The 25,032-nt window shown below is 43.8% G+C and overlaps 1 protein-coding gene across 12 annotated transcripts in view; it reads left to right on the top strand.

Moving 5' to 3' along the window:
* The window catches only part of TBL1X (transducin beta like 1 X-linked), a 251,124-nt gene that overhangs the window by 165,355 nt on the left and 60,737 nt on the right, over window positions 1–25,032 (top strand). For 6 of the 12 annotated variants that reach the window (XM_037986323.2, XM_007990989.3, XM_037986321.2 and 3 more), the window contains 3 exons: window positions 3,764–3,851; window positions 17,330–17,474; window positions 17,994–18,101. In XM_037986323.2, the coding sequence (XP_037842251.1) occupies window positions 17,372–17,474; window positions 17,994–18,101 (211 nt within the window). In that variant the 5' untranslated portion in view covers window positions 3,764–3,851; window positions 17,330–17,371. Of the gene's footprint in view, window positions 1–3,763; window positions 3,852–4,182; window positions 4,498–17,329; window positions 17,475–17,993; window positions 18,102–25,032 lie in introns of those variants that run through there. The other 6 variants (XM_037986329.2, XM_037986327.2, XM_073013883.1 and 3 more) reach the window with 3 other exon arrangements.

Genomic DNA, 25,032 nt, shown 5'->3' with positions numbered 1-25,032 from the left:
AATAAAATGGTTAATTTTATGTTGTTATTTTTACTCCAACTGAAAACAAAGGGAAAAAAAGAAACAACCACGTATGGTCCAGGGGAATGTCTATGTTGGGCCTGAGGTGTGCTGTTCTGGTTTTTCTTAGGTGAATGGGTTCTGAAGGCTGTGTCGAAAGGGGAGCCTTTAAAGTTGCTAATTCTTTCCTGATAGGAAAAGAATATAATTTCTCAAAATGACTGCTTTTGAGGAATGCCCCTTTCTAAATTTGAAAACATAGTATTAAAAAGAAGAGTTTCTCAGTGCTTTGGATGATTATTTCTTGTATTCAATTTAAAAATCCCTTACAGTGGTTTTACAAATCTGCAGAGGAATTCACAAAGCACGATTGAAAAGGGATGTGCAGGATTTATAAATGAATGGGAACAAACCAGCCGATTTACATATAGGATGAAATTTAGCTGAGGGTGTTATTGAGTTTGGACAACATTTGGCTGGACCTTTGTAACTCTTCAGCTCTGTGAAACAATAGTTGTGTGAAGAATTAAAAGGTGGAAAATGAACTGTATGTGACTGGCTCACATATGCCTAGGTCTATTTCCAGGCACAACGAGCAGTGAAATGATAGTGTCGGTGAGGCACCAGTTCAAGGAAATATACAAAGACTGCCTACTCATAAATACACAATGGAGTGATAACTGGTGCTTGCACTTGGAGATCTAGAATTCTAAAACATCGGAAAACAATAACAGACCGTTCTGTGTCCTTTTCTTTAAAACTATCTCTTGAAATTTTCGTGCTTACCCCAAGAACATCCTCAAAGATGCCAGTAAAAATAACTCCACAGGAATCTTTCTGAATTCCAATATCCATGGGAAAATGCTGCATTTTCTTCTGATTTTTCACAATAGAATTAAGGCAGACATCATGAAGAAATGAATGTGTAGAGGACTTCCAAAGTTTATATTAACGTGTGTAATCAGCAACTATAATGTTTTGAATGATTATGTATGGTACATCCTTCATTCATTAAGCTAACTTTTATCAAGTGTTGTTATGTGTCAAGCCTGGACTGTAGAAATGAACTTGAAGAAAGGACTCTTCCTCCTGTTCGGGTAGAAAAGGTGTAATGTGTGTTATGGATGATGTGATGAAAGGAAACACTGGATACCATGAGGAAAATTGAGATCATCACCCAGGGATTCTGTATTCTACTTAGGGAATAGGCTAAACATCAAAATACAGCAATTTGAGACAAAGGCAGACGGTAGTCCCAGAAGGGTAGGTGTCAAATCCCCAAGAGCATCGGGGGATCCAGGTTCCTTTTGTGTTACTGTCCTGCCTTCCTAAAGGTCAGACAGGCTCTCAAGCAACCCCCATGACCACAAGTTGTACACATCCTTCCCCAGGTCTTTTCACCTACCATTGGCAAGAACTCAGTAGTGGAAAAGAGAAATTTGGGGGGAGGAGCAGGCTGGTAAATTTGCAGTTTCTAAATTATTTTGCATTTTATTTGATTACAGTGTTTGAATTCAGTTTTTTGAGGAAATGTATGTGGCACCAGGAGCTCTATTCTAACCTGCTTTCTATGGAGAAGCAGGTACATGCTGTGTTGTATCAGTTTAGAGAGCCCCTTCAAAACCTCTCCGTGTTCAGTGTGGAGGGACTGTCGCTATACATGCATGGCACACCACACCAAGAGCAGAGGACTACCAGAAAATTAGAATCCCTTTTACATTTGTCACATATCAGCATTTATTTAGTTGTAAAAATAAAGAGCATATGGCATTTGTTAAAATCATTTGCATTTCACACAAATATTTGGCAATATGTAAACTTTCTTGCCAGGGCTGTTTATTGTGGTTCTATTTGTGTACTAATAATGGGAAAATCAGTAATGACCAGGTGTTGGAAGGTCTGATTTCTCATTTAAATTTATTGTTTCTAGCAATAAACTAATTATTTTTGACATGTTTCATAACCAGAAGAATGTTATTAACCAAAATCATAATTCCTATTTTTGTGTTGATCACACACAGATGATAAGTTAATTATACTTATTGAATTTAACAACATATATAAGAGATAATCTCAAATTTCAAGACTCTCATTTGTGGGTTACCATCTGTTTTGGACCAAAGAATAGGAATTTGATTGCAAGCTTTCTTCTGAACAGCTTGTAATAAGAGCTGTTTGTATATTAATTACTTATTGAATTATCGTGGGTTTTAATGTTTTAATTTACAAGCAATTTGGAACTTATTGTGGTGACATCTGCTCATATTTTGATACTTTATGGTATTTAGCAATTTCATCATAAGGCTATTTTTTCCCCTGGTAATTTATAACCCAACCCTGAAAACAGTAATTTGGTCTTTCCAGCTCACTATAAGGAGTATTGTCCTGTTTCATCTCAACTGCAAATTTTTTTCCATAATTAAAAGTATATTTTATAAGCAAAATCAAGATTCCTTTGTGCCTGCTTCCCTGGTGCCCTTTCATTTCTATTCAGAGTTACAGATGAATTTAGTTTCACTCTCATTATTTTACTTCAGTGGTAGATTTTTTACAAATTGCCCTGGTTATTACTTTCATCTTGAATATCCTTATGGTTTTTGTTTTGAATGTACTGTAATGCATTTTAGGGGCCTGTGAACCTGCTTGTAGATTTTTTTTAATCTCCTTCCTTTAAACAACATAACTATAAACATGACTCAGTGGGAATAATTTACTTGAATTTCCTTAAAACACTTGAGTTTCTATATAAACTCCCTAATAAGAAACACCTTCACTCATAGCTTCACTTCTGGACTTCAATTATATTAAACCTGGAACCTTTTTATTATCACTTAAGACTATTAAATAAGAATTTAGAGAAAATGGTGGACATTTAATTTCCTTAGTTCTTGAATTTGTAGAGGATAGAGGATAATTTATACTCTAGGAGGCTAGAATCATTCACAACCAAAGAAATTTTATAAGGTAAATATCATTAGGTAAATGGTTTATTGATTAGTATTTATGGTGACTGAGAAATAGAAACAATTTTTGATGTAAAGGATTATCATTTTATGAGCTATAAACCTGACTTCCTCATAAATCAGTGCAAATGGAACCCTTGTGAAACAAAGGTCTGCAAAAAGTAAATGAAAAGTTGAGACGTTAGTGGGTGCCTTTGGTTTTCTTGATTTTAGGGGAGCCAGAGGAGAAAGGATTCTGAGCCGTTTGTGTGTTTTTATGAGCACAGTACATGAGAATGCGTGTGTGCACACAAATGTGCCTGCCAGAGTTATTGGAAAGCTAGCCCAGGTGATGGGGAATGTTTAGCTAAAGCGTGTTGTCTTCTCCCGAGGGTGTGCGCAGGTTCATGTATCAGCTGCATCAGGCCCTGTTCCAAAAACAGTGGTATTTCAGGGGAACCTTAATGTATCTTTAAATTTAATTTAAGATTAATTTAAATCTTTAAATTATCTTTAAATAATAGCAGTAGCAATAGCTGAACTAACATTAATTTTATCTATTTTGAGACACTTTGATTTCAGAACTTCTACATGCATAATAATGCCTGACCGGCCACTTTTAATTTCTCCTTTTTTTCACTTTGCAAACAAAACCTTACAATCTGTGCTATGGACTAAGACAGAAAATAAGAACCAATAAAATGTGTTAAGTTTGAATTAGGATGAAAAAAAAAAAACCTAAAGGAACTGGATGGGTGAGAGGTAAACACACCCCAATGATTTTTAAGTCTTTTGTGTTAAACCTTTCCCTTTCTCCCTAGGCTGGTCCCCGCAGACGCCTTGCCATTTCTGTGACCGGATGCTGGGAAGCCTGCTGGTCAACAGGTCCACACATGAAGTCATCATAAGGTAAGCAGCCCAGCTGCCATTGGATCCTTGTCTTTGTACCTGAAATCCGTTTGAGGAGCAGAACTGCATTTTCCCAAAACGGAACCCCTTCTGCTTTAAATGATATTTTCAGGGGAAGTGCCCAGTCTTTCTCCTTACTGAAGGTTGAAGGTAGTAGACAGACTATCATTAAATCATTGTGAGCTGCATAGTCAATTCCAAATGAGAAATTTGCCTTTTTACTGACTTCTGAGAATTTGGGAATTTGGGGTTGTGTTTTTTGTTTGTTTTGTTTTGTTTTGTGTGTGTTTGTTTGTTTGTTTTGAGACAGAGTCTTTGCTCTGTCACCCAGGCTGGAATGCAGTGGTGCGATCTCAGCTCACTGCAACCCCCGCCTCCCAGGTTCAAGCGATTCTCCTGCCTCAGCCTCTCAAGTAGCTGGGATTACAGGCGCCTGCCAACACACCCGGCTAATTTTTAAAACAGTTTTAGTAGAGACAGGGTTTCACCATGTTGGCCAAGCTGGTCTCGAACTGAGCTCAAGTGACCCGCCCACCTCGGCCTCCCAAAGTGCTGGGATTACAAGTGTGAGCCACTGCATCTGGCCTGCCTTCTGAGAATTTTGGATCCTGAAGGAACTATAACAAAGTTTTCTGGGTCTTACCAGGTGAGGATGACACCTTCTAAAATCAACCTATCTTGTCAACATTATGAATTACAATTATGCAGACAAGTTAATTATAATTGGGTGCATGAGTATAGATTTTATTTGGCTCCTATATCTTAATTCTATGCTTTATCAGTTTCTTAATATGATTTGTGTCTGTCTCCAAATTGATTTGCTAGTTAACTTTGAAACTTATTCGAAAATCATGGAGATTGCTATGTGTAAATCTGGTGAGATGCTTAGGTTTCCTGACTAGCAAACCAAACAATTGTATGTGCACAGGTGTCAAGAGTTGAGAAGCCCATAGCCCAAACTAGAACTGAGACTCATGCCTCAAAAGTTCTGTAAAAGTTACCTTAATACCTTTTGGTACATGGGAATTTAGTTTCGTTTTACTTAATTGTTATTTAATTTTCTGTTTCTTTCTCTAATGCCTTTTTAATTTTTTTAAAAAAACAAAAACCTATAGAACTTGGGCAATTTTAAAGCATAAAGATAGAATTTTGAGGAAGCTTTTGATTTACTATTTTAAGAGAACCAACTAGAACTAAAATGATAGACTTAAATGTAATTAAAATAAGCAGCTTACTGTTCAAGGTACTTTTGTTTAAAGCCAGACATACGCATATGTAGATTGTTTTAACAAGTTACACATGTATAAATATGTTAATGAAAGGTGTAGTTTGTTTATAAAAACAAAATTTGTAATGTATTAGTGAATTTGAATTTTCTGACTGGCTCTTTCACTCAGTATGTTTTCAAGATTCATGTGCATTGTGGCACGTGTCATTTCTTTTTATGTCGGAATATTCCATTGTGTGGCTAGATTATGGATAGAATATATTTGATTCATGCATCAGTTGATGGAAATTGGGGTTGTAGTTCCCTTTTGGTTGTTATTAAAAATGATGTCACGAACACACATACACACGTTTTGTTGTGTGGACATATGTTTCATTTCTCTGTGGCATTTACTTAGGAGTGGGTCATATGGTATCTCTGTTGAACATTTTGAGGAACTGAATTTTTCCAAAGTGACTGTTACACCAGTCAATATTTTTCGAAATGCCATTGAACCATATTTTAAATGTCAGAGGGAAGATGGGAGGGGATCTTTATCTCATCAGTGTTTTGAGTGGGTTTTATTTCAGTACTTTGGGAACATAAGCTTCAGTTTCATTGAATCCAGCACACATTGAATTTCTCCTGTGCATGAGGTATCTGTGTTTGGCTTTCTACATGACTGAGTGTTTTTGTAGCCTTTGATAACTTGTGCGGTTTATACATGCAGATAGTCATTTGGCATTATCCTCAAAAATGGTGCTCTGTTGCTATAGTTCATCAGTCAGGTTGGGAATAACCTATATAACATACTATTTCTGCCTATGTTGCGTGCCACACCTCAGAAAGTGAGGGATTATAACGGTTTCCGTGAGGTGTGCGTGGTTTCAACACATGTCCTCCTTTCAAAGGCATCCATCACAGACCTTGGTGATAGTGTTTTTTGTAGTTGGTACGATTATGAGGAATGTTCACATTCAGGGGCGTTCACTGTTGAAGTTCTCAGGCAGGAAGATTCCAAGCCGAGAAGGGACTAGGCAGTTGTTCTCGGATGTAGGGGTGGGAAAATCTGTGGCAGAGCAGGAAGGACTGAGAGCAGGCTCAGCAAGCGTGTTCTGTGATGGGCCTGATAGTTAGGGGCTTAGGCATTGCGGGCCAGGCGGTCTTTGGTGCAACTGCTCTACTCTGCCATTGCAGTGTGAAAGCAGTGTAGGCCCTACGGAAATGAATGAACATGGCTGAGTGCCAAGAAAACCTTATTTATAGACACTGATACTGGGCTGCAGTTTGCTGACCCTAACCTAGAGGAACACAACTGTTTTCTTTCCACCTTTTCTAATTGTGGCCTTTTGAGTTGGAGGCCACCTGGAGGGTGAGGCTCCAAGAGGCCCACCCAGGGGCCATGATGTGATGAAGACAGAATCTAAATTGTGGTTACATAGCGAAGGCACTGCAGGTATTTGGGGCTCAGGACGTTTACATAAGGAATTTGAGGGCCTTTCTGCCACATAAGAGGGGGTGGCTCTGGGCCCGTGTAACTACCCTAGCTTGGGTTCTCACCCTGGGGGAATCTCCACCCCCAAGGTACCTGGGAATGTGTGGAGACATTTCTGGTTGTCACCAGTGGGGTAGTGGGTGCTACTGGCATCTAGTGGGTAGAGGCCCGGGATGCTGTCAAATGGCCCGCAGTTTACAGGACATCCTCCCCAACCCCTAAATGTCAATCGTGAGGAGATTGAGGAGTCCTGCTCACCGCTGCTTCAGTCAGCGCTTTATTTGGTACTTGTTGTCAGTCATATGGCTGGGAAATTGTAGGCTATTGGGGCATTTCATTACAAAATTTAGTACCTGTGTTTGCTGACATAAACATGAGGATGGTTGGACTCTCATCTACTATTTGGGGTTCATGATGCTTTTAGTTTTTTCCTTTTTTAAAAACGTCTTTGTCATTTATTTAAATTTAAGTCTCAAAAGTTGATACAGGCCAGGCTCGGTGGCTCACACTTTGTACTCCCAGCACTTTAGGAGGCCAAAGCAGGAGGATCACTTGAGGCCAGAAGTTTGAGACCATCCTGGGCAACATAGTGACACCCCCATCTTTACAAAAAAATGAAAAAAATAACAATCAGCCAGAGGTGGTAACACGTACCTGTAGTCTCAGCTGCTCAGGAGGTTGAGGCAGGAGAATTGCTTGAGCCTGGGACGTTGAGGCTTCAGCGAGCTATGATTGCACCTCTGCACTCCAGCCTGGGCAACACAGTGAGACCCTGTCACTAAAATAGAACACAATGCTGATATAACACCAAGATTTATATGAGATCCAGTCCACACTGGGGGATGGGGCACCGCCTGCCTTTCTATCTGTAGAGTAAGCTTCAGAGTTTATTTTTCACAACTTCACAGGCCATATCATATGTGTAGGTGAACCCACTGCTGACTCCATCTACTGCCAGAAAGAGACTCATCATGGTCAAATTAAATCCTTCATATGTAGGTGAAAGATCACAGTGTCTATCATGACCAGATTGCATGTATTCCTGAAATTTGTTTGAAGGCCCGGTGCACGTTGTGTGGAAACTGTGTTCAATCTATCTTAAAGATAATTAAAATCCATAAATTAATTTCTGGCTGGAAAATAGGTCATAATGGCTCTGGATATCAGAAGTGCTAGGTTAAAGAACCACGGTCATCAGGAAAATAGGATGAGCTCCTGCTCTGTGGAAGCGGTAGCATCAGTGCCTTCCAAGGCAGTCTGCTCTGAAATCTTGGGCACGTGCATCTGTGTTGAACTGCGGCCAGAGGTGGGGGAGATGAAAGGAAGGTGGTGCTCTTTTTCTTACGTGCATTGTCCGGCTCCTGTGATGTGGATTTCCCTGGTAGTGGCTTGCTCTTGCTAGGTGGAGCATTTTCAAGAGGGCTTCCTTCCTGTCACCACAGCATCTGCCATTGCTTTGGATGAAAGCCCCAGCCAGCCACTAATTAACCCAGAAGGGTGGCGGGGCACAGGAAAGACTTTTCTGAATGCCTCATCATGGGGATTTTTTTTTTTTTTTTTTTTTTTTCTTTGAGATGGAGTCTCGCTCTGTCATCCTGGCTGGAGTGCAGTGGCACAATCGGGTCACTGCAACCTCCGTTTCCCAGGTTCAAGTGATTCTCCTGATTCAGCCTCCTGAGTAGCTGGGATTACAGGTGCATGCCACAACACCCAGTTAATTTTTTTGTATTTTTAGTAGACATGGGGTTTCACTATGTTGGCCAGTCTGGTCTCAAACTCCTGGCCTCAAGTAATCTGCCCACCTCAGCCTCCCGAAGTGCAGGGATTACAGGTTTGAGCTACCATGTCCCACCAGGGATGATTGTATTCTGTGAAAAGCGGCGTTCCTTTTCTAACACAAAACCTCTCCTCTGCTCTGGCCTCCCAACCCTGTGGCCTCCTTTCCTATGTAGTTGTTTTCATACTGATTATCTCTGAAGACATTGCCAGGTTGTTTCTGTTTGTTTTGAGACAAGGTCTTGCTCTGTCACCCAGGCTGGAGTACAGTGGCGCGATCTCGGCTCACTGCAGCCTCCGCCTCCGAGGTTTAAACGATTATCATGCCTCAAACTCCCAAGTAGCTGGGAATACAGGGACGTGCCACCACGCCTAGCTAATTTTTGTATTTTTTGTAGAGATGGGGTTTCACTGTGTTGCCCAGTCTGGTCTCGAACTCCTGGACTCAAGTGAGCCACCATGCCCAGCCGACATTGCCAGGTTTTCTTTACATTTTAATAAATATGAAGCCGGGCACGGTGGCTCAAGCCTGTAATCCCAGCACTTTGGGAGGCCAAGACGGGCGGATCACGAGGTCAGGAGATCGAGACCATCCTGGCTAACACGGTGAAACCCCGTCTCTACTAAAAAGTACAAAAAACTAGCCGGGCGAGGTGGCGGGCGCCTGTAGTCCCAGCTACTCGGAGGCTGAGGCAGGAGAATGGCGTGAACCCGGGAGGCGGAGCTTGCAGTGAGCCGAGATCTGGCCACTGCACTCCAGCCTGGGCGACAGAGCCAGACTCCGTCTCAAAAAAATAAATAAATAAATAAATATGAAAATAGTCCATGTTCAGAGTAGAACATACACAATATGTAGAAAGATACACATGCAATTGGGAGCCGTGCTTTTCCCACACAGCCGCCTGTCACGGATTTTGCCCCTGCCTGAGATGCTGTTTTCGTGGCCGCATCTTACGCCGCTAGTTTATTCCATATTTAAATGGAGGTGTCACTGCTCCGCATTGGAGCTCCAGTAATGAAGAAATAATTATTTGATTATATTTATCATTTCAGACCATTGACTCCAAGTAAATAAATATAACCATAAAACTAATGGGGAATTTTTCTTTGCGGGGAATATTTTCTTACCGAAAGTATTATATATCTGATAGTGGGTAAATGGAGAGAAGTATATGAAAGAAAGAAAGCAACATAAAATATTTTTATGCATTTCTCCCCAAACTTTTCCTCTGTATGTGTTTTCCTACAGGTTTAGGTCACACTGTAACCTTGTTGGCCCTCTTTTCTGTTTTGTTATCGTCCCCTGCAACCCAGTTTGGGACATATCATAAATATCTTTCCGTTAAGCTAGCTATGAAATTTTTAACTTGTGCTGCGAGAGCACATCGTTTAATGTCAAGCAATGTAACTTTCAATCCTGACTTCGCTGGGATTTAAGTTGGTTATCTTCCCTAAGCCTTTATTTGTTAAACCTATAAAATGGTAATAATAAGAGTAATGGTGATATTTATCTCTTGGAGTTATGACTGGTGAGATCAATCGTATCATGCACGTAGCACTCACACCTGATAGCTAGTATACAATACACGCCGTGTATTGGTTTCTAAAGTAATCTTCATGGTGGCCTGATAGTTCCCGTATGTGTTCCCTGCCATTTATTTCATCGTGCTGTCACTGGACAGTGAGATTGTTTCAAGAACCACACATTGACTTCTTTACAGTTACATAGGATGAAAAGTCATGCAAAGTGGTAAAACAAGCCTATGTCAGCCCCCAAATAAGCTGCTCCCCAAGCAGATGTTAGAAAAGCTGTATTGGGATTTATATGTAAACTTTATACATACATTAAAAATTCTGTCTTAAGCTAGCTACTGATTGTGAAATGAAAATAAACTCAGTTTACATCTGAGCAGAGAAAAGAGCCACTGTCTCCAAGTGGGCAGACTCTGCTCATTTCCGTGAAGCTACTTGGAGAAAGAAGTGCCCTTTAGAGGCTGAGGTCAGTTCAAGCAGCTCTTCAGTGACCCTGGCTTGGTGCAGTCTGCATGGAGACAAACCCTAAAGACCTGAGCCTTGTCCAGACCATCCTTCCAAGCAATGGATTCTTCCAGCACGGACGCCAACAGCCTAACTCATAGCAGAAATGACACTCGCTCTCTCAGGTCCCTTCAGAAACCAAGGGCTGCTTTAGAAGATCTTAAAAGACGTTTACATAATAGGGCAAATGACTGAAAGATAAAGCCTCCCCTCCAGTGATGTCAGAGGAGCTCCCGTGCATTGCCCTTCCTGCAGTACACGCCCCTTCATCAGCTTATGCTTCCTTCGCTGTTTCAGAACACGGCTGGCCTCTTGGCAAGAAACGAACTTGCCCTTTCTGTCCTTAACTACCAGCACCAGCTCTCCAGCAGGCCCCATGTGATTCTACTTTTTAAGATAATTAAAACAGCAATTAAGATTTTGTTGTTTGGGGCCAGTGTTCTCCCAGAGAATGATGGCATATTGAGTGCTCTAACTACATACTCAATGAAATGAAACTCTTAAACAGCCATTTCTCCTGGGACTAAATTCTAAACTGTTTTGTGAAGGGAACTGCGAATTAATAGGACTTTTGGCCACCTTGAAAGCAAGTCTTAAAAAAAAGAAATACTATAAATAATTTCCCCTTCAGCTTCTTGACGGCTCTAAACCCCAAATTATCACTTATATTGAATTACTTATCTTTAGCAGAGAAACTTCAGAAATGCCATCAGCCCATGCTCATTTGTCCTTTGCCTTCTTTAAGCAGCACAGTGAGAGAATGTTGTGGCTTTAACCCAAAGTGGAAGGTGGTTGTTTCCTTTTTGCGCAATCACAACTCCAAACACCTCAAATCAACCTAATTGAAGGTGTCTTTAATCAAAGCTGGGTCAGGCAAGAAAATAAACACAGTTGCTCTAATTAAGACTCCCCTCTCCTCCCCCTCCTGTTTGGGGCCAGGGAGGAGCTGTGAGTGCTGCCAAAGCTCTCCTTTATTTTAGAACTGGAGAAATTGGAAAACATCCACAGGAGTTCTCAGAACTCGAAGGCTGGAAGCGGATGCTGTTCGGGAAACCGGTTAGGTGTTAGAATGCGGCTTGTGTCTCCAGCTGTACATACTAGAAAAGAATGCCCAAACACAGGCCTCTGGTGGTAGTTCTTTTGGGAGAGGGGCTTTGTGTGTGCCACCTTGCCTGCTTGCCATTGCTGATGAGCCAGGACGAGGAGTGGAGCCCTGAGTGGTCATGGGCAAGGCAGGTGTGTGTTTCCCTGATCCTCTCCTACTGACCTTTCAGGTCTCTCTTGGGGAATTGCTGGAGGGGCTGAGATACCAGCTCCCACATACTGGATATTTTCTGTGCATTGGGCTCTGCATAAAAGCATTGACTCCTCACACTCTCCCCTTGACATAGGGGCTGTTTTTACTCAGTTTAGAGATGAGGAAACAGCCATATAACTGACCCTCCAATCCCAGGGCTGGAAAGTGGTAGAGCTGCCCCTAGAAGTCAGGGTCTCTGGCACTTAGCCAAAGGCTCCGTGAATCCCACATCTTTTCCTGTTCTCCATGGCTCTCAGGACGTGATCTGCCTTATCTCTAGCCAGTAAGACTATACGGATGGGGACTCTCACCCTGATTTACCCTAACTTTATTGTAATAAAGTCATAACTGTCATAAGAAGTAATAGTTGCCATAAAAAGTAGTAATTATAATAAAGCATGAACATTCCAAACTCCATGTTACTTGTCCACAAAAAATTGTTCTTGGCACAGAAGACAAAGGCAGACTTCTCCCCACAGACTACATAGCTGTCAGTGGCACTTTGCTTTGAACCTTGGTGTAGAGGGCAGTCCTCACGCCCTGGGCTGAGGGGTGCATGTGACACATCATTGAAAGTCAAAAACCGTTTTCATAGAGCAGGTCCTCCCCACATGTCCACACAGAGCTCCTGTGCTTCTCTCCTCTTTCTCTGACTTCTTCCAAAATCGTGGGTCTCGTCTCCAGAATTGAACTTGTCTTTCTTCCAAAACGTCCCTCCTCTTCCGTGAAGGAAGGTGCTTGTGGACTGGCCTTAGGAAATGTCGCCCAGACAGGAACAGCACACCAGTGTGCCATCACTCAACCCAGAAGCGAGGTTTGCAGTGGCCTTCTCTCCGCTTGAGAGTTCTGCTACACTACGAACACCACTATCATATTTATTTGTGGGAAACTGAACAACAAAGCCCTGGGTGGGGGATCCATAATTTACCATCTTCCTGTGAAATTTAGTTCTGGTCTTGGAAAAAAGAGGAGGAGGAATTTTTATTTCCAGCCTTGTGTGTGTGGTGAGGTTTGTCTGGAACAGTGGTTCTTGCAGAGGAATACTGGCCAGGTATTGACTTGAGTCAAAAAACTGAAAAAGATCCATGAAAACAACCACCACCTTCAAGTGAGCCGCTTAGAGATAAGCACAGCTAAACACCCGGACACCCAGCTGATGGACGGTTTCTCTTGATTTTGGTGTGATGAAGCCCACAGAGCTGAAGGGCATTAAATACAGCTGTTGGGGCTAGGGGTCCATTCAGAGAATATTCTCATGCTTGTATCTAATAATCTAAGAATATATATGTAGATTCTACAATTTTTGGAATTAGGTTTTAAAAGAAAAATAATCATTTAAAAGCTAGCGAAGTAAATGTTTGTTGGGGGAGAAAAGTTTGATCCAAATATTGAATCAGTCTTAAAAAATTAAAATATGTTCTTGAGATGGAGCAGTCAGTCTTACCAAACAACATTACATCCTGGCTCGATTGCAGGCCATGGATAGTTTTTGTTTTGTTTTCTCTGCTGCTTAGAAATCAAAAACCCTTTAGAAAGTTAACAGTGTATTGGGGAAAGCATGCCAAGCCTTGGACCCTAACTTATTATACATTTAAAGACAATGAATCTGTGATCAGAAAGCAGAAAGCCAGAGCTAAAGCAGAAGGTTTTCTAGTTGGAAGAAAGAAAGATGCATAAAGCAAATTAGAGGAATGGACTATTAAAAATGGCCTGTAATCCCCATCTCCTCAGGATCTTATATTCTCATTCTCCATAGTTCTATACAAACACATGCACAGACACCTGTATTTATCACAGATGCTCCTGGGGTGGGGAATATTAACCAGGCTATGTATACAAGTGTTTCATCTCCACAAATCAGGATATCTTCTCTTCTTTTGAGGCAAGATCTCACTCTGTCACCCAAGATCTCACTCCACTCACTGGAGTGCAATAGCATAATCATGGCTCACTGCAGGCTCAGCCTCCTGGGCTCAAGCAAACCTCTTGCCTTAGCCTTCTGAGTAGCTGAGACCACAGGCGTGTGCTAGCACGCTTGGCTAATTTTTTTTTTTGTAGAGACGGCGTCTCCCTGTGTTGCCAAGGCTGGCCTCTAACTCCCAAGCTCAAGCAATCCTCCCATCTCGGCCTCTTAGAGTGCTGGGATTACAGTCATGAGCCATCATGCCCAGCTGGTACATTTTCAATGGTCAGGGCACCAAGCGGTGTCTGAGCCTGCACCAGTTGCCTTACTTTATAAATGGAGTTCATTTCAAACACAAAATGCTAATTTTTCCTCTGAAGAGCAGCGGTTCTCGGCCAGCTGCAGTTTTGCAATGTGGGACATTTGGCAACGTGTGCAGGCGTTTTGGGTTGTCACCACTGCAAGGGGGTAGGGGGAGTCCAAGGATGCTGCAGAACATCGTGCTGGGCCTGGAACAGGCTTGCTTTTTTTGTTTTTGTTTGTTTGTTTTTTGATTCTTTTTTCCCAGAGTAAAAGAGGAAAGGAGCTAGGCATGGCAAACAAGATGGGAAGCTGGGGTGTTTGCCAGGTCCTGCCAGACATATTTCCTCTCTGTGCCTCAATTTCCTCATCTGTAACATGCAGAGATGAGATGAGATGCTCTCCAAGATCAGTCCTTTCCAGCTACCCTCAGTGGGAGGTGGCACCGTGCCCTGCTTCCCAGGCTGACTCGTCCTTTGTATTTCTCTTTCTTTCCACGGGACTCCAGATTCATGCCAGTCCCACTAGCCCTGTTGCCCTGTTCCTAAGCCTGTCCCAAAATCCTCGGGACTAAGTGAGGCTGAAGCTATAGCGCTCTGCTCTTCCTACCTTTTTAAGAGGTTCTTACATTTTAAAACTTCAATTTTTCAAACATTCCCTGGCTTACAGAAAAAGATAAAATAAAAAGCTGTAATTGTGAAAATGTAATTGCTCAACTTCAGCTCATGCTCCAGATCAGTGATTTTCTCTTTTAGCCAAACTTCTTTATAATTATTTCCTTTATTTTTATAATATATTCTTCAAAATTAATTTCAAAAGTCCTTATCTACAGTCTTTCACAAATGTATGTATAACCTAGAGAATTTTGGTAATACTTTTGTAATACATTTATATTGGGATTTGTAGCTGCCAGCTTTTTTTTTTTTTTTTTTTTTTTTTTTTTTGAGAAAGGGTCTCACTTCCATTGCCCAGGCTGGAGTGCAGTGGCATGATTGCGACTCACTGCAGCCTCGACTTTCCAGGCTCAGATGATTCTCCCACCTCAGTCTCCTGAGTAGCTGGGACTACAGGCGTGCACCACCACACTCAGCTAGTTTTTTTGGGTTTGTTCGTTTGTTTGTTTTGTTTTGTTTTGTTTTTGTAGAGACAGAGTTTTGCCATGTTGCCCAGGCAGATCTCAAACTCCTGGGCTCAGGCAGTCTGCCTGCTTTGGCCTCCCAAATTACTGAGATGATAGGTGCGCACCACTGTGCCCGGCCCAAGATGTTTTTTCAGTCCATTCTTTTTGCTCCTCCTAGTAATCCTTCGTAGCAACCAGCCTTCCATTGTTCAGTCACCAGAAGTTAATGATAGAAAACCGGAGATTTCCAGCTGTGCACGATGTAGAGAGAAACCTAAACTCTGTACATTTGCTATTGGCACTGTGTTGCTGCAGTCACTGCAGCACTCAGCATCACCAGAAGCCTGCCCAGTGCTGTAACATTCTTTAGATAGATTTTTGTTGTTGTTTTATTTTGTCTCCTTAAATAATATTTAACTTTTCATTAGGTCATGCTATGATTTCATAGCTTCTTTAGTCTCTAATATTTTCTTCTGCATGCTGTCTTTGGAAAGACTGCTCCAGAGTTCAAGCACAAATCCTAGGACACATGTGTATTTTGACTGTCAAATTTTCATTGCAGGATGTGCAGAAGTACAGAAATGGCACCAAATTAAGCAAAGAAGATAAGAATTTTTGAATGACAAAGTTCTGGCAACTATAAAATAAAGTCTATTAAGAGTGCAAAGTGAGAGGTGGAATGACGCCAGGGCAGCTGCATTCATTATCTCTTGCTGGATAACAGACGACCACACGTTTAGCAGCTTGAAAACAACACACATTCATTCTCTCACCATGGCTGCGGGTCAGGGGTGCAGGCACAGCACAGCTGGGGCCATTGCTCAGTGTCCCACAAGGTTTGGTCCAGGTGTCAGCCAGGCTGCACTCTCCTTTAAGCTCGGGGCTTTTCTTCCAAGCACAGGTTGTTGGTAGAATTCAGTTCCTGTGGCTGCGGGACTGCGACCCTCAGCTCCCTGCAGGCTGCCTGCCATTGCCTGCACAGATCACGCAATGTGGTGGTAATAATCACGAGAGAGAAGTATGGTCAACCTTGCCATATAATGTAACCTAACCTAGGGAGTGGTGCCCCATCTCCTTGACATATTCTGGAAGCAAGTGACAGATCTTGCCCATCCTCAAGGGTCAGGAGTATACCAGGGCAGGACTTTGTGGGGGTAAGGTATGTCCCTGGCGGTAACAACTACTTTGAATCCTCCTATTAAATGTAAAATATCTTCCAACTTAAACATACACTTTGCACTTTTTTCCTCTGAGCAAACAAAAACTTAATCCTCATTCAACAATGAAAGTTTTGCTGCCTGTAAAGATACTTGAAAATGTGTGATACAGACACCGAAGGCAGTTCCCAAACAGCCTAAAGATGTTTAGTGCTGGCTGGGCGTGGCGGCTGACGCCTGTAATCCCACCACTTTGGAAGTCTGAGGCAGGTGGATCCCTTGAGTTCAGAAGCTCAACACCAGCCTGGGTAACAGCAAAACCTTGTCTCTACAAAAAGAACCAAAAAATTAGCTGGGCGTGGTGATGCCCACCTTTGGTCACAGCTGCTTGGGAGGCTGAAGTGAGAGGATTGCTTGAGCCCAGGAGGTGGAGGTTGCAGTAAGCCCAGATCATGCCACTGCTCCCCAGCCTGGGCAACACAGCAAGACCCTGTCTCCAAAAAAAAAAAAAAAAAGAAAAAAGAAAAAAAAAAGAGACCAGGCGTGGTGGCTCACGCCCGTAATCCCAACACTTTGGGAGGCCAAGGCAGGGAGATCACGAGGTCAGGAGATCGACACCATCTTGGCCAACATGGTGAAACCCCGTCTCTACAAAAAATACAAACATTAGCCGGGTGCAGTGGCAGGCGCCTGTAGTCCCAGCTACTCGGGAGGCTGAGGCAGGAGAATCCCTTGAACCCAAGAGGCGGAGGTTGCAGTGAGCTGAGATCGTGCCACTGCACTCCAGCCTGGCAACAGAGCGAGACTCTGTCTCAAAAGAAAAAAGATGTTTAGTGTTGGTGACATCATTGACATTAGTTGTGGCCTTTCTGGGGCTGCCCAGCTGTTTGGAGTGAACAGCTCCTACTGATTTATGAATTCTGGTTTGTTCATGGACAACAGAGTTCTTTCCTTGCTTGTTCCCTTTGGGCTGGTTTGCTCTTGTGTGTAACCGGGTGGTATCTCAGAAAACCAGACTGTCTTGGCTGTCTCACACAGAAGCCCCTGAACTGCCCATCCTCCTTCCCCAGATTTCTGCCTGCCTTCTGGGCACCAGAAGTCTTAGCCAGACGGATACAGCGGGTTCTGTGGTGAAACACAAATGACAGAGGTGCTCCCTGCCTTCTGTGTTCTGGTTTTCCACCAGGAGCCCTGGCCTCCTTGCAGAAACATCGAGGTGACATGTAGCATGACCGAGCTCGCTGGCGCCTCTTCATCGTGCTGCCACCGCCCTGCAGGAAGAGGGGCCATGCAGTCAGTCTTGCACCACTTTCAACGTTTACGAGGGAGAGGTACTGCGGTTCCTCATGTGGCCAGGACCGTGTGGTCACTCTTTGGGGGTGTTGACGTGGCCGCGGGTATACTTGGTCACCTCTCCATGTGTCCAGAAAAGTGCTCAGTGTTGAATCCAGCCACGTCTGCCTGAGTGCACTTTGGGATTCCATTCCTGCCGCTTACGGGGCGCACTGCAGATCCCTGCATGCACAGAGCTTTACTGAACACGAAGTCAGCTGTTCGTTGCCGTGCTTGGTTGCCGCTGCTTCTGGCTGCGTTCATGTGGTTTTTGCTCAGTTCTTCCTTGGCCTTAGGAAATAGGCCAACTCTTGTTTTTTCGGAAAACATTTCACCTGGGCATGTTTTTATATCTATAATTATGGAATTTTTATGTAATCATAATTACAAAATATAACACAATCAGATGTTAATTACCTTCATGTGTATAATAGCATGGATATTATTTTCTTTAATCATCTCAAAAAAAAGAGAAAAATACAAGCAGGGTTTCAAAACTCTCTTCTCTTTTTGAACAGAGGGTGGCTCCCACTTCGTCAACACCTCATCGCCGCGAGGTGAGGCTAAGATGAGCATAACCAGTGATGAGGTGAACTTCCTGGTGTATCGGTATCTCCAGGAGTCAGGTAAGAGGCTTGGTTTTCTGTTGGGAGGAAATTTATCTTCAGCATCTTACAAGCAGAAAGATCAACGCTTAATTCAAAACCAGGCTGTAGAAGAAGAAGAAGAGCTAAGAAGGTTCTTAGTGCTGATGGGGAGAAGAGAAGGTTCTGGAGCCGTGCCATCCCCGGTGGAAAGAGGCAATGTGTTCTTTCTTCCCTTGACACTTCTGTGGAGATGAATCAGGCAGGAATCAAGAGCGGTTGTGGTGAATGTGGAAAGGACGGAAGCAGTGCGGGGCTCTTGGCCTCCACCTCGGCAAGGGCATGCCTGAGCTGGGGTGTGTGTGTGAATCTCTTCAATTTTGCTCCAGAGATTTATTCAGCTCTCCAGCCTCTCCTACTCCCCACCCCCAAATGGGCTGCTAGGCCGTTTTCTAAAACTTAGGAATCGTCCTAGCATCTTCCAACATTTTTGATTACCACTGAGACATTACTTTATGGTTAGTAAGTAAACAGCCAATCACATGTATTCCTTGTTGACAGAACAGACCTTGAGCTGGGCAGTTGCCCTCCTCTGCCAGCAGAGAAGTGGCAGGAGGAAGCCACAGAGCCCAGGGCTTGGGTTCTGGCCTGGCTTTTAGCCTGGGTTCGTGGGATCCCTCCAATAAGTCGTTTAGTTTCTACAGTGAAAGCTTATTTTTTTACATTTTAAAACTTAGAAGATATGTAATTTAAGACTCACAAAACAACATTGGTGCAAAACGTCCTGATAGCCACCTACCCGTTCAACTTAAGAAACAAACCTCTCAGGTGCATTGGAAACCCCGCCCGTGTTTGCCTCCCCGCTTCCTCGATGATAATGACCCTGGTGGGCTTGCTGGTTGTTATCTCCACGTGTTTGCTACACATAGCCGTTTTCCTAAGCAACATACAGTGCAGGTGAATTCGTTTCCTAGGGCTGCTATAACAATGTACCTGCAAACTGGGGTGGCTTAAAAAGAAATATGTTGTCTCCTAGTTCCTAAGGACAGAAGTCCAAGATGAAGGTGTAGGCAGGTCGGTTCCTTCTAAGGGGAAGTCGCTCCTGTGCCCCTGCCTGGCTCCTGGGACCTTGCTGCAGTCTTTGGATTCCTTGGCTTGTAGGCACATCACCCTCGTCTCTGTGTTCAGATTTGTCCACATTTCCCTGTGGTAAAGACAGATTGCATTCGGCATTTACCCTCCTCCAAGACAACCTCATTGTAGCTATTGTTTTTGAATACAGCAATAATTACATCTGCAGTGACCCTGTTTCTGAATAATGTCACATTCTGAGGTGCACTGTTGGTGAGCACTTCAACCTGTGAATTTGTGGAGGAGGGGGCACACTTCAACTCGTAACAGTTGGTTTGGGATCTTTTTCAGCTTCGTGTCCTTGATACGAGATTGTATATATTCTGGAACTTGATTATTTGAAAAGGAAACCCCAGTTCCTAGGCCTCCTCCTCCCAGAGATGCATGCGTTCGATTTGAGGGAAAACCAGTCTACGATCCTCTAGGTGTGGGTTCTCTCACAGCTGGCCTGGTAGGGTAGGATGTAGGCATTGGAGCCACACAGAATGGCTCGAGCTCTGATCCTCAAACAAGTCTGAGTGAGGCCTGTTCATTAGAGCCTGGGTTTCCTTGACCAGGCAAATGTGGTCAAGTATGTCGGGCATGTAGTGCATTGTAAGTGCATGCCTTCCCCATCCAAGCCTGGGTCTCTGTCCCGTGCACTCCCAGCTAGTGTTATTCATGGAAAGTGCGCGTTCTTTCTGCATATATATCGGATGCCTGCGATTGGCTGTTGCCAGAACATAGTATAAGAAATTGGTATACAAAACAAAATATGTACTGCCTCACCCCTGGAAATGGGGGAAGTGATAACTGCTCTGCTAATACATCAACCTCAGTTCTTAGAGCAGCACAGGTGGTCTCCCGCCTCAGAGCTCAGAGCTTTCTAGAGGTGCCTGCAAATGGAAATCACATGTACCAAACCCTGTTTCCCCGTTGACTTGTGGCATGGAATTTGAGATTCTTTCCATTAGCAACACCTCTGCACAAGGACACAGTGAAGGCCGAAGAGACTCACAGCTCTTGTGTAAACAAGTCCCAGGCTGGAACTGTCGGGTGCGAAGGACCACGTGCTCCGTAACCTGGAGACAGCCATGCTGCTGGCTGGTCCCCAGGGCCACGGAGCATGAGCTTTGCTGGCTTCTTGAAATAAACACAGAAACCCCCATCCCTCCCCAGAAAGGTCGGCTTCCTTATTCAGTATTTGTTTATGAAGCTTCTGTAACTAGGCAGCTGAGAGGGAGAATCAGAGCACAACAATGCATAGACCTTGGCAAATGTCAACTTTGTGTAACATCTGTGAGCTCCATTCCTGATTCATCAGTGTCACTAAAGTATAATAACACTTCTTAGGCAGAGTTGATATTGAAGAGAGAGACTATGGCACTTTCTTCAGCTCACTGTGTGCATTGTGGAACTTTTTAGAGCACCCTACAAGGTTATATTCAAAGGAAGAAGGAGCAAAGAAATACTTAATGTTGAAATGTTCATTCTGGAGTTTTCTGTTTGTCTCAAGTCCTAAAGTTTTGGTTAGGTCAATAGTCATTGAGCCCCCATCAAGAAAGCGTACCTTCTCAGCCTGTCGCTCTCTCCCTTCTACCTGAAATAAAAAGGAAAACATTTCCCTGATCATGCTTCCTCCTCAAGCACCTGTATTCTCGTTCCTGCACCTCACCAAACTCATTAAAAACAAGTTCTGCATCTCAGAAGATGATTCATTCCTCAACTCCCTCCAGTCTGGCTTTCTCCACTAGAAGTTGTCAGTAAATTCTGGGTTCCCAGATCCAGTGATCTTACTGCAACTGGCTTTCCTCCTTCCCTGGTCATCCCTCCTTACCTGTGTGTGGCAGGAAGCGGGTGGGGGTGGGGGTGGGGGTGGGCAGTGAGGAAGGGAGTAGGTGTTTCCCTGCGGTGCAGCAGGACAGCTGCTTCGTGGAAGGTCTGCTCAGAACACTCAACCCCACCTTCCAGGTGCAGTGATGGACACGTTTTTCAGAGTCACCAAGCATGTAGCCTGAGCCCTGCTTCTCTACCCTGGACCCAGCAGACCAGATGCCGTTCATCTCCTTCACCAGTGTCTCTCTTCCTCCCCTCTGCCAGTATCCATGGTGTCAGTTAGGATGCATTAGGCTGCAAGGAAGGGAATCCTCAGTGGAGCACTGATGACCTCAGATAGCAGGGAAGCAGGGTGTTGAAGAAGAATCCAAGGCACATCTCTTCAGACTCGGCAAAGAACCTCAAAAACAGACGTGTTTTGTTCCTCTGCCCACAACAGGCAGAAGTCAGGTCATCTGGCTTTTAGCAAACCACATATATTTCCCTACCTGTGTGGATTAGTGGATTTTCGTTGTTGCCCTTGTTACTTGTCCAAAGCAAGGGCTTTGCCCATCAGAAGCACTCAATGGATGTTACCCACAGGTGACATCTCATAGCAGCAGACTCATGGCAGTCTGAAAGAGGAAACTAGTTAAAGCAAGAATGTTAAGTAGTAGGGAACTTCTGCATTACCAAACTCTAGTGCCAAAATGGATTTGTTGGATTTTGCATGAGTTCAGCAGTCTGGCTTTGACAGGTGATATGGTTTGGCTATGTCCCCACCCAAATCTCATCTTGAATTGTACCTCCCATAATTCCCACATGTCATGGGGAGGGACCCAGTGGGATGTAAATGAATCATGGGAGCAGGTTTTCCCGTGCTGTTCTCGTGGTAAGTGAATAAGTCTCACGAGACCTGATGGTTTTATAAAGGCGAGTTCCCTTGCACACCTTCTCTTTCCTGCAGCCATGTAAGATGTGACTTTGCACCTCATTCACCTTCTGCCATGATTGTGAGGCCTCCCCAACCATGTGAAACTGTGAGTCCATTAAACCTCTTTCCTTTATAAATTACCCAGTCTCAGGTAGGTCTGTGTTAGCAGCGTGAGAACGGACTAATACAATGCGTGAGTCCATTGGCCTCTGTCTTACGGGATCCATTGCCCGGTCACTTGTGCTATCTGGGCAGTTTTTAAGAATCACGTGGTGACTATGTGCCTTTCCCATGGGCTCATGTTACCATCCCAGGAGAAGAGAAGCAAGGGAGCGAGCCCCTATAAATGTGCACAGCCTGCACCTGCTGTAGTGAGCAGCTCCCCCAAATGCTTGGGGAATCGTGAGTTGTTTGCCCCCACATATTTCTGAATACAGCAAGGGAAGTGGAAGTCCATTTTCCACTTAGTATGGAAAGAGAAAATTTGGCAAGTGAGTCCCTGTAAACATATTATTTCCTCTGGGACTTCATCCCAAAATCCAAACTATAAAGAAAACATGTTCTCCCAGACCCACATTTTTAGCATAAATTAAATAATTCACAGGAACTTGCAAAACGGTATGAGGAATACAGGGGAACAGAACTACAGATTCAAACTGAATTTAACTGAGAAAGAGCTGCCTGCAAGATAATCGGGTGATAGATTCGGGGGAAAGGAAGGTACTATGAAAAATTTTGTTTTTTGAGACTCACTCACACCGAGGGTCTCACTCTGTTGCCCCAGGCTGGAGTACAGTGGCACGATCACGGCTCACTTCAGGCTCTACCTCCCAAGCTCAAGTGATCCTCCCACCTCAGCCGCCCGAGCAGCTGGGACTACAGGCTTGTCCCACAAGAAATTATGCCCAGCTAGTTTCTTATTTTCTATTGTATTTTATTTGTAGAGATAGGGTCTCACTGTGTTGCCCAATCTGGTCTCAAACTCCTGGGTTCAATAGATCCTCCCACCCTGGCCTCATAAAGTGCTGGGATTACAGGCATGAGCCACCACATCACCTGGCCAAAAACATTTTTAAAGGAGAAGATACTGTCTGAAGAGGAAAGAAGGAAGGAATGTATAGAGCTGGCTTGAGCATAATGAACACACAGAACAGTTCTGTCATCCTCAAAATTGCCTTGTGTCCCCTTTGTACTCAGCTCCTCTTCCACCCCCGCCCTGCCCCTGGCAACCACCACTGTTCTGTCCCTAGAGTTTTGCCCTTGCAAGAATGGCATAGAGATGGCATCATACATTGTGTAGTCCAGAGAGTGTGACGTCTTTCACTCAACCTCATGCGTTTGAGATTCACGCGTGCTGTTGTGTGCACCAGCCATTCATTCTTGAATAGCTAAGTGGTATTCCATTTTGAATGCTATTTCCACAATTTGTTTATGCATCCTCACATTTGCGTTCTTTCCAGGTTTTGGTGATTCCAACATAAAGCTATAAAAAACATTTTCATACAGATCTTTTGTGTGAACGTAGGTTTTCATTTCTCTTGGGTAAATATCTAGGAGTAGGGTTAATGGGTCTTGTGATAAGTGTAGGTTTCACTTTATCAGAAACCAGTGCATTCTTTTCCATCTAAGGCAGAGGCAGGACACATCATAAACATGAGTGGTTTTATAGAGATGAGCTGAGTCACAGAGCTCCTTTGCCTGTTGCACAAGGCATATTGGAAAGTATGTAAAGGGATATTAGCCCTGGCATATATATCTGCAGGACGCTCATGGAGTGTGATTCTTCTTTGAGGATTTGCAGCTAGCCTTCTGGACTAATTTCATGAACCTGTCAGGGTCACAGTTTCCATGGGCAGACATGAATGTAACCCAGGTCGACTGAGTGACAGAGCGTCCTTGTTTGCATACCTTCCCCTCCTTAAGCGGTACCGTTGGTCTAACCTTCTGCTTAAAAATAGAAAACTCTATACAGCCTCATCAGTCCTCCAGTGGATACACCCAGGCATCTGGGCATGGCAAAGGCCGGGCTTCCAGATAGCAGGATTCCGCAGGCTGGGCCCTCTGGCAGCCGCGAAAGCTCTCTGTGCGTTTGCCCACATACCTCATGGTATCAAAGTCATGAAAAACCCAGGGAAGTATTTCCCTACCTGGAGCTTTGTGACTGACGTCCACCCACCGCCAGGAACAGGCAGATGAGTAATAAAAACCATGTGATGATGGTGGTGGCGACAGTACTGAAGAAAAAGCAACACAAGTAGAAATAGAATTTCACTAACGTTGTGTCCAACACAAGGACGTTACCAAGTTCTGTGTCCATGACGGCAGTAATTTTAAACACTGTCGCTACTAAAAGGAGCTTGTCGCCATAACAAATGGTAAAAATGCACTTCTCACACACGCTGAATTCCCAGAGTGAGGAACTTCTGGCTTAGCTGTGAAGATTTAAAGACCCTAGAGGATGATTGAAAACTCCTTATTCAGTGGAACTTATGTTCTGATTTGCCCTGATTTGTAGCTGAGAGGCCAATTTTTTATACATATTTCTTGCCTCCATTAATGTCACCAAACATGGGTTATTCAGACTCAGAGTATCACTAGTTATCAAAAGTGAGCGTCTACACTCTGGGCACTCTGTTTTCTACAGAGCCCATTTCTGCACACACAACTACCTGGGTAGAAGTAGGCGTGCTGCTTTTGTTTACATAATGTGTCTATGGCTCTGTGTTATGTGTCATCCTTGCTCATAAGGAGGATAGTGCTATGGTCCCAACGTTTCTGTCTCCACAATTCCTATGTTGAAATCCTAACGCCCAAGGGGATGGTATTAGGGGCTGGGACCTTAAGGAGGTGATGAAGTCATCATGGGGAGAGCTCATTTGCCCCTTCCACCATGTGGGAACACAGTGAGAAGGTGCCGTCTGTGAACCGGGAAGCGGGTTCTCACCAGGCAACTCAGTCTGCCACGTGTTGATCATGGCCTCTGGCCTCCAGAACTGTGAGACACACATGTTGTTTATAAGCCACCTACTCTATGTATTTTGGTAAAGCAACATGAACAGCGTAAGATAATAGTGAAATAGTACACCCACATGCCTAGACTTTCAGGGTTGTGAA

Source organism: Chlorocebus sabaeus, chromosome X (genome assembly GCF_047675955.1).
Source record: "Chlorocebus sabaeus isolate Y175 chromosome X, mChlSab1.0.hap1, whole genome shotgun sequence".
NCBI lineage: Eukaryota > Metazoa > Chordata > Mammalia > Primates > Cercopithecidae > Chlorocebus > Chlorocebus sabaeus.
The sequence above is the reverse complement of the archived record's forward strand: the minus strand, read 5'-3'. Positions and strand labels throughout refer to the sequence as shown.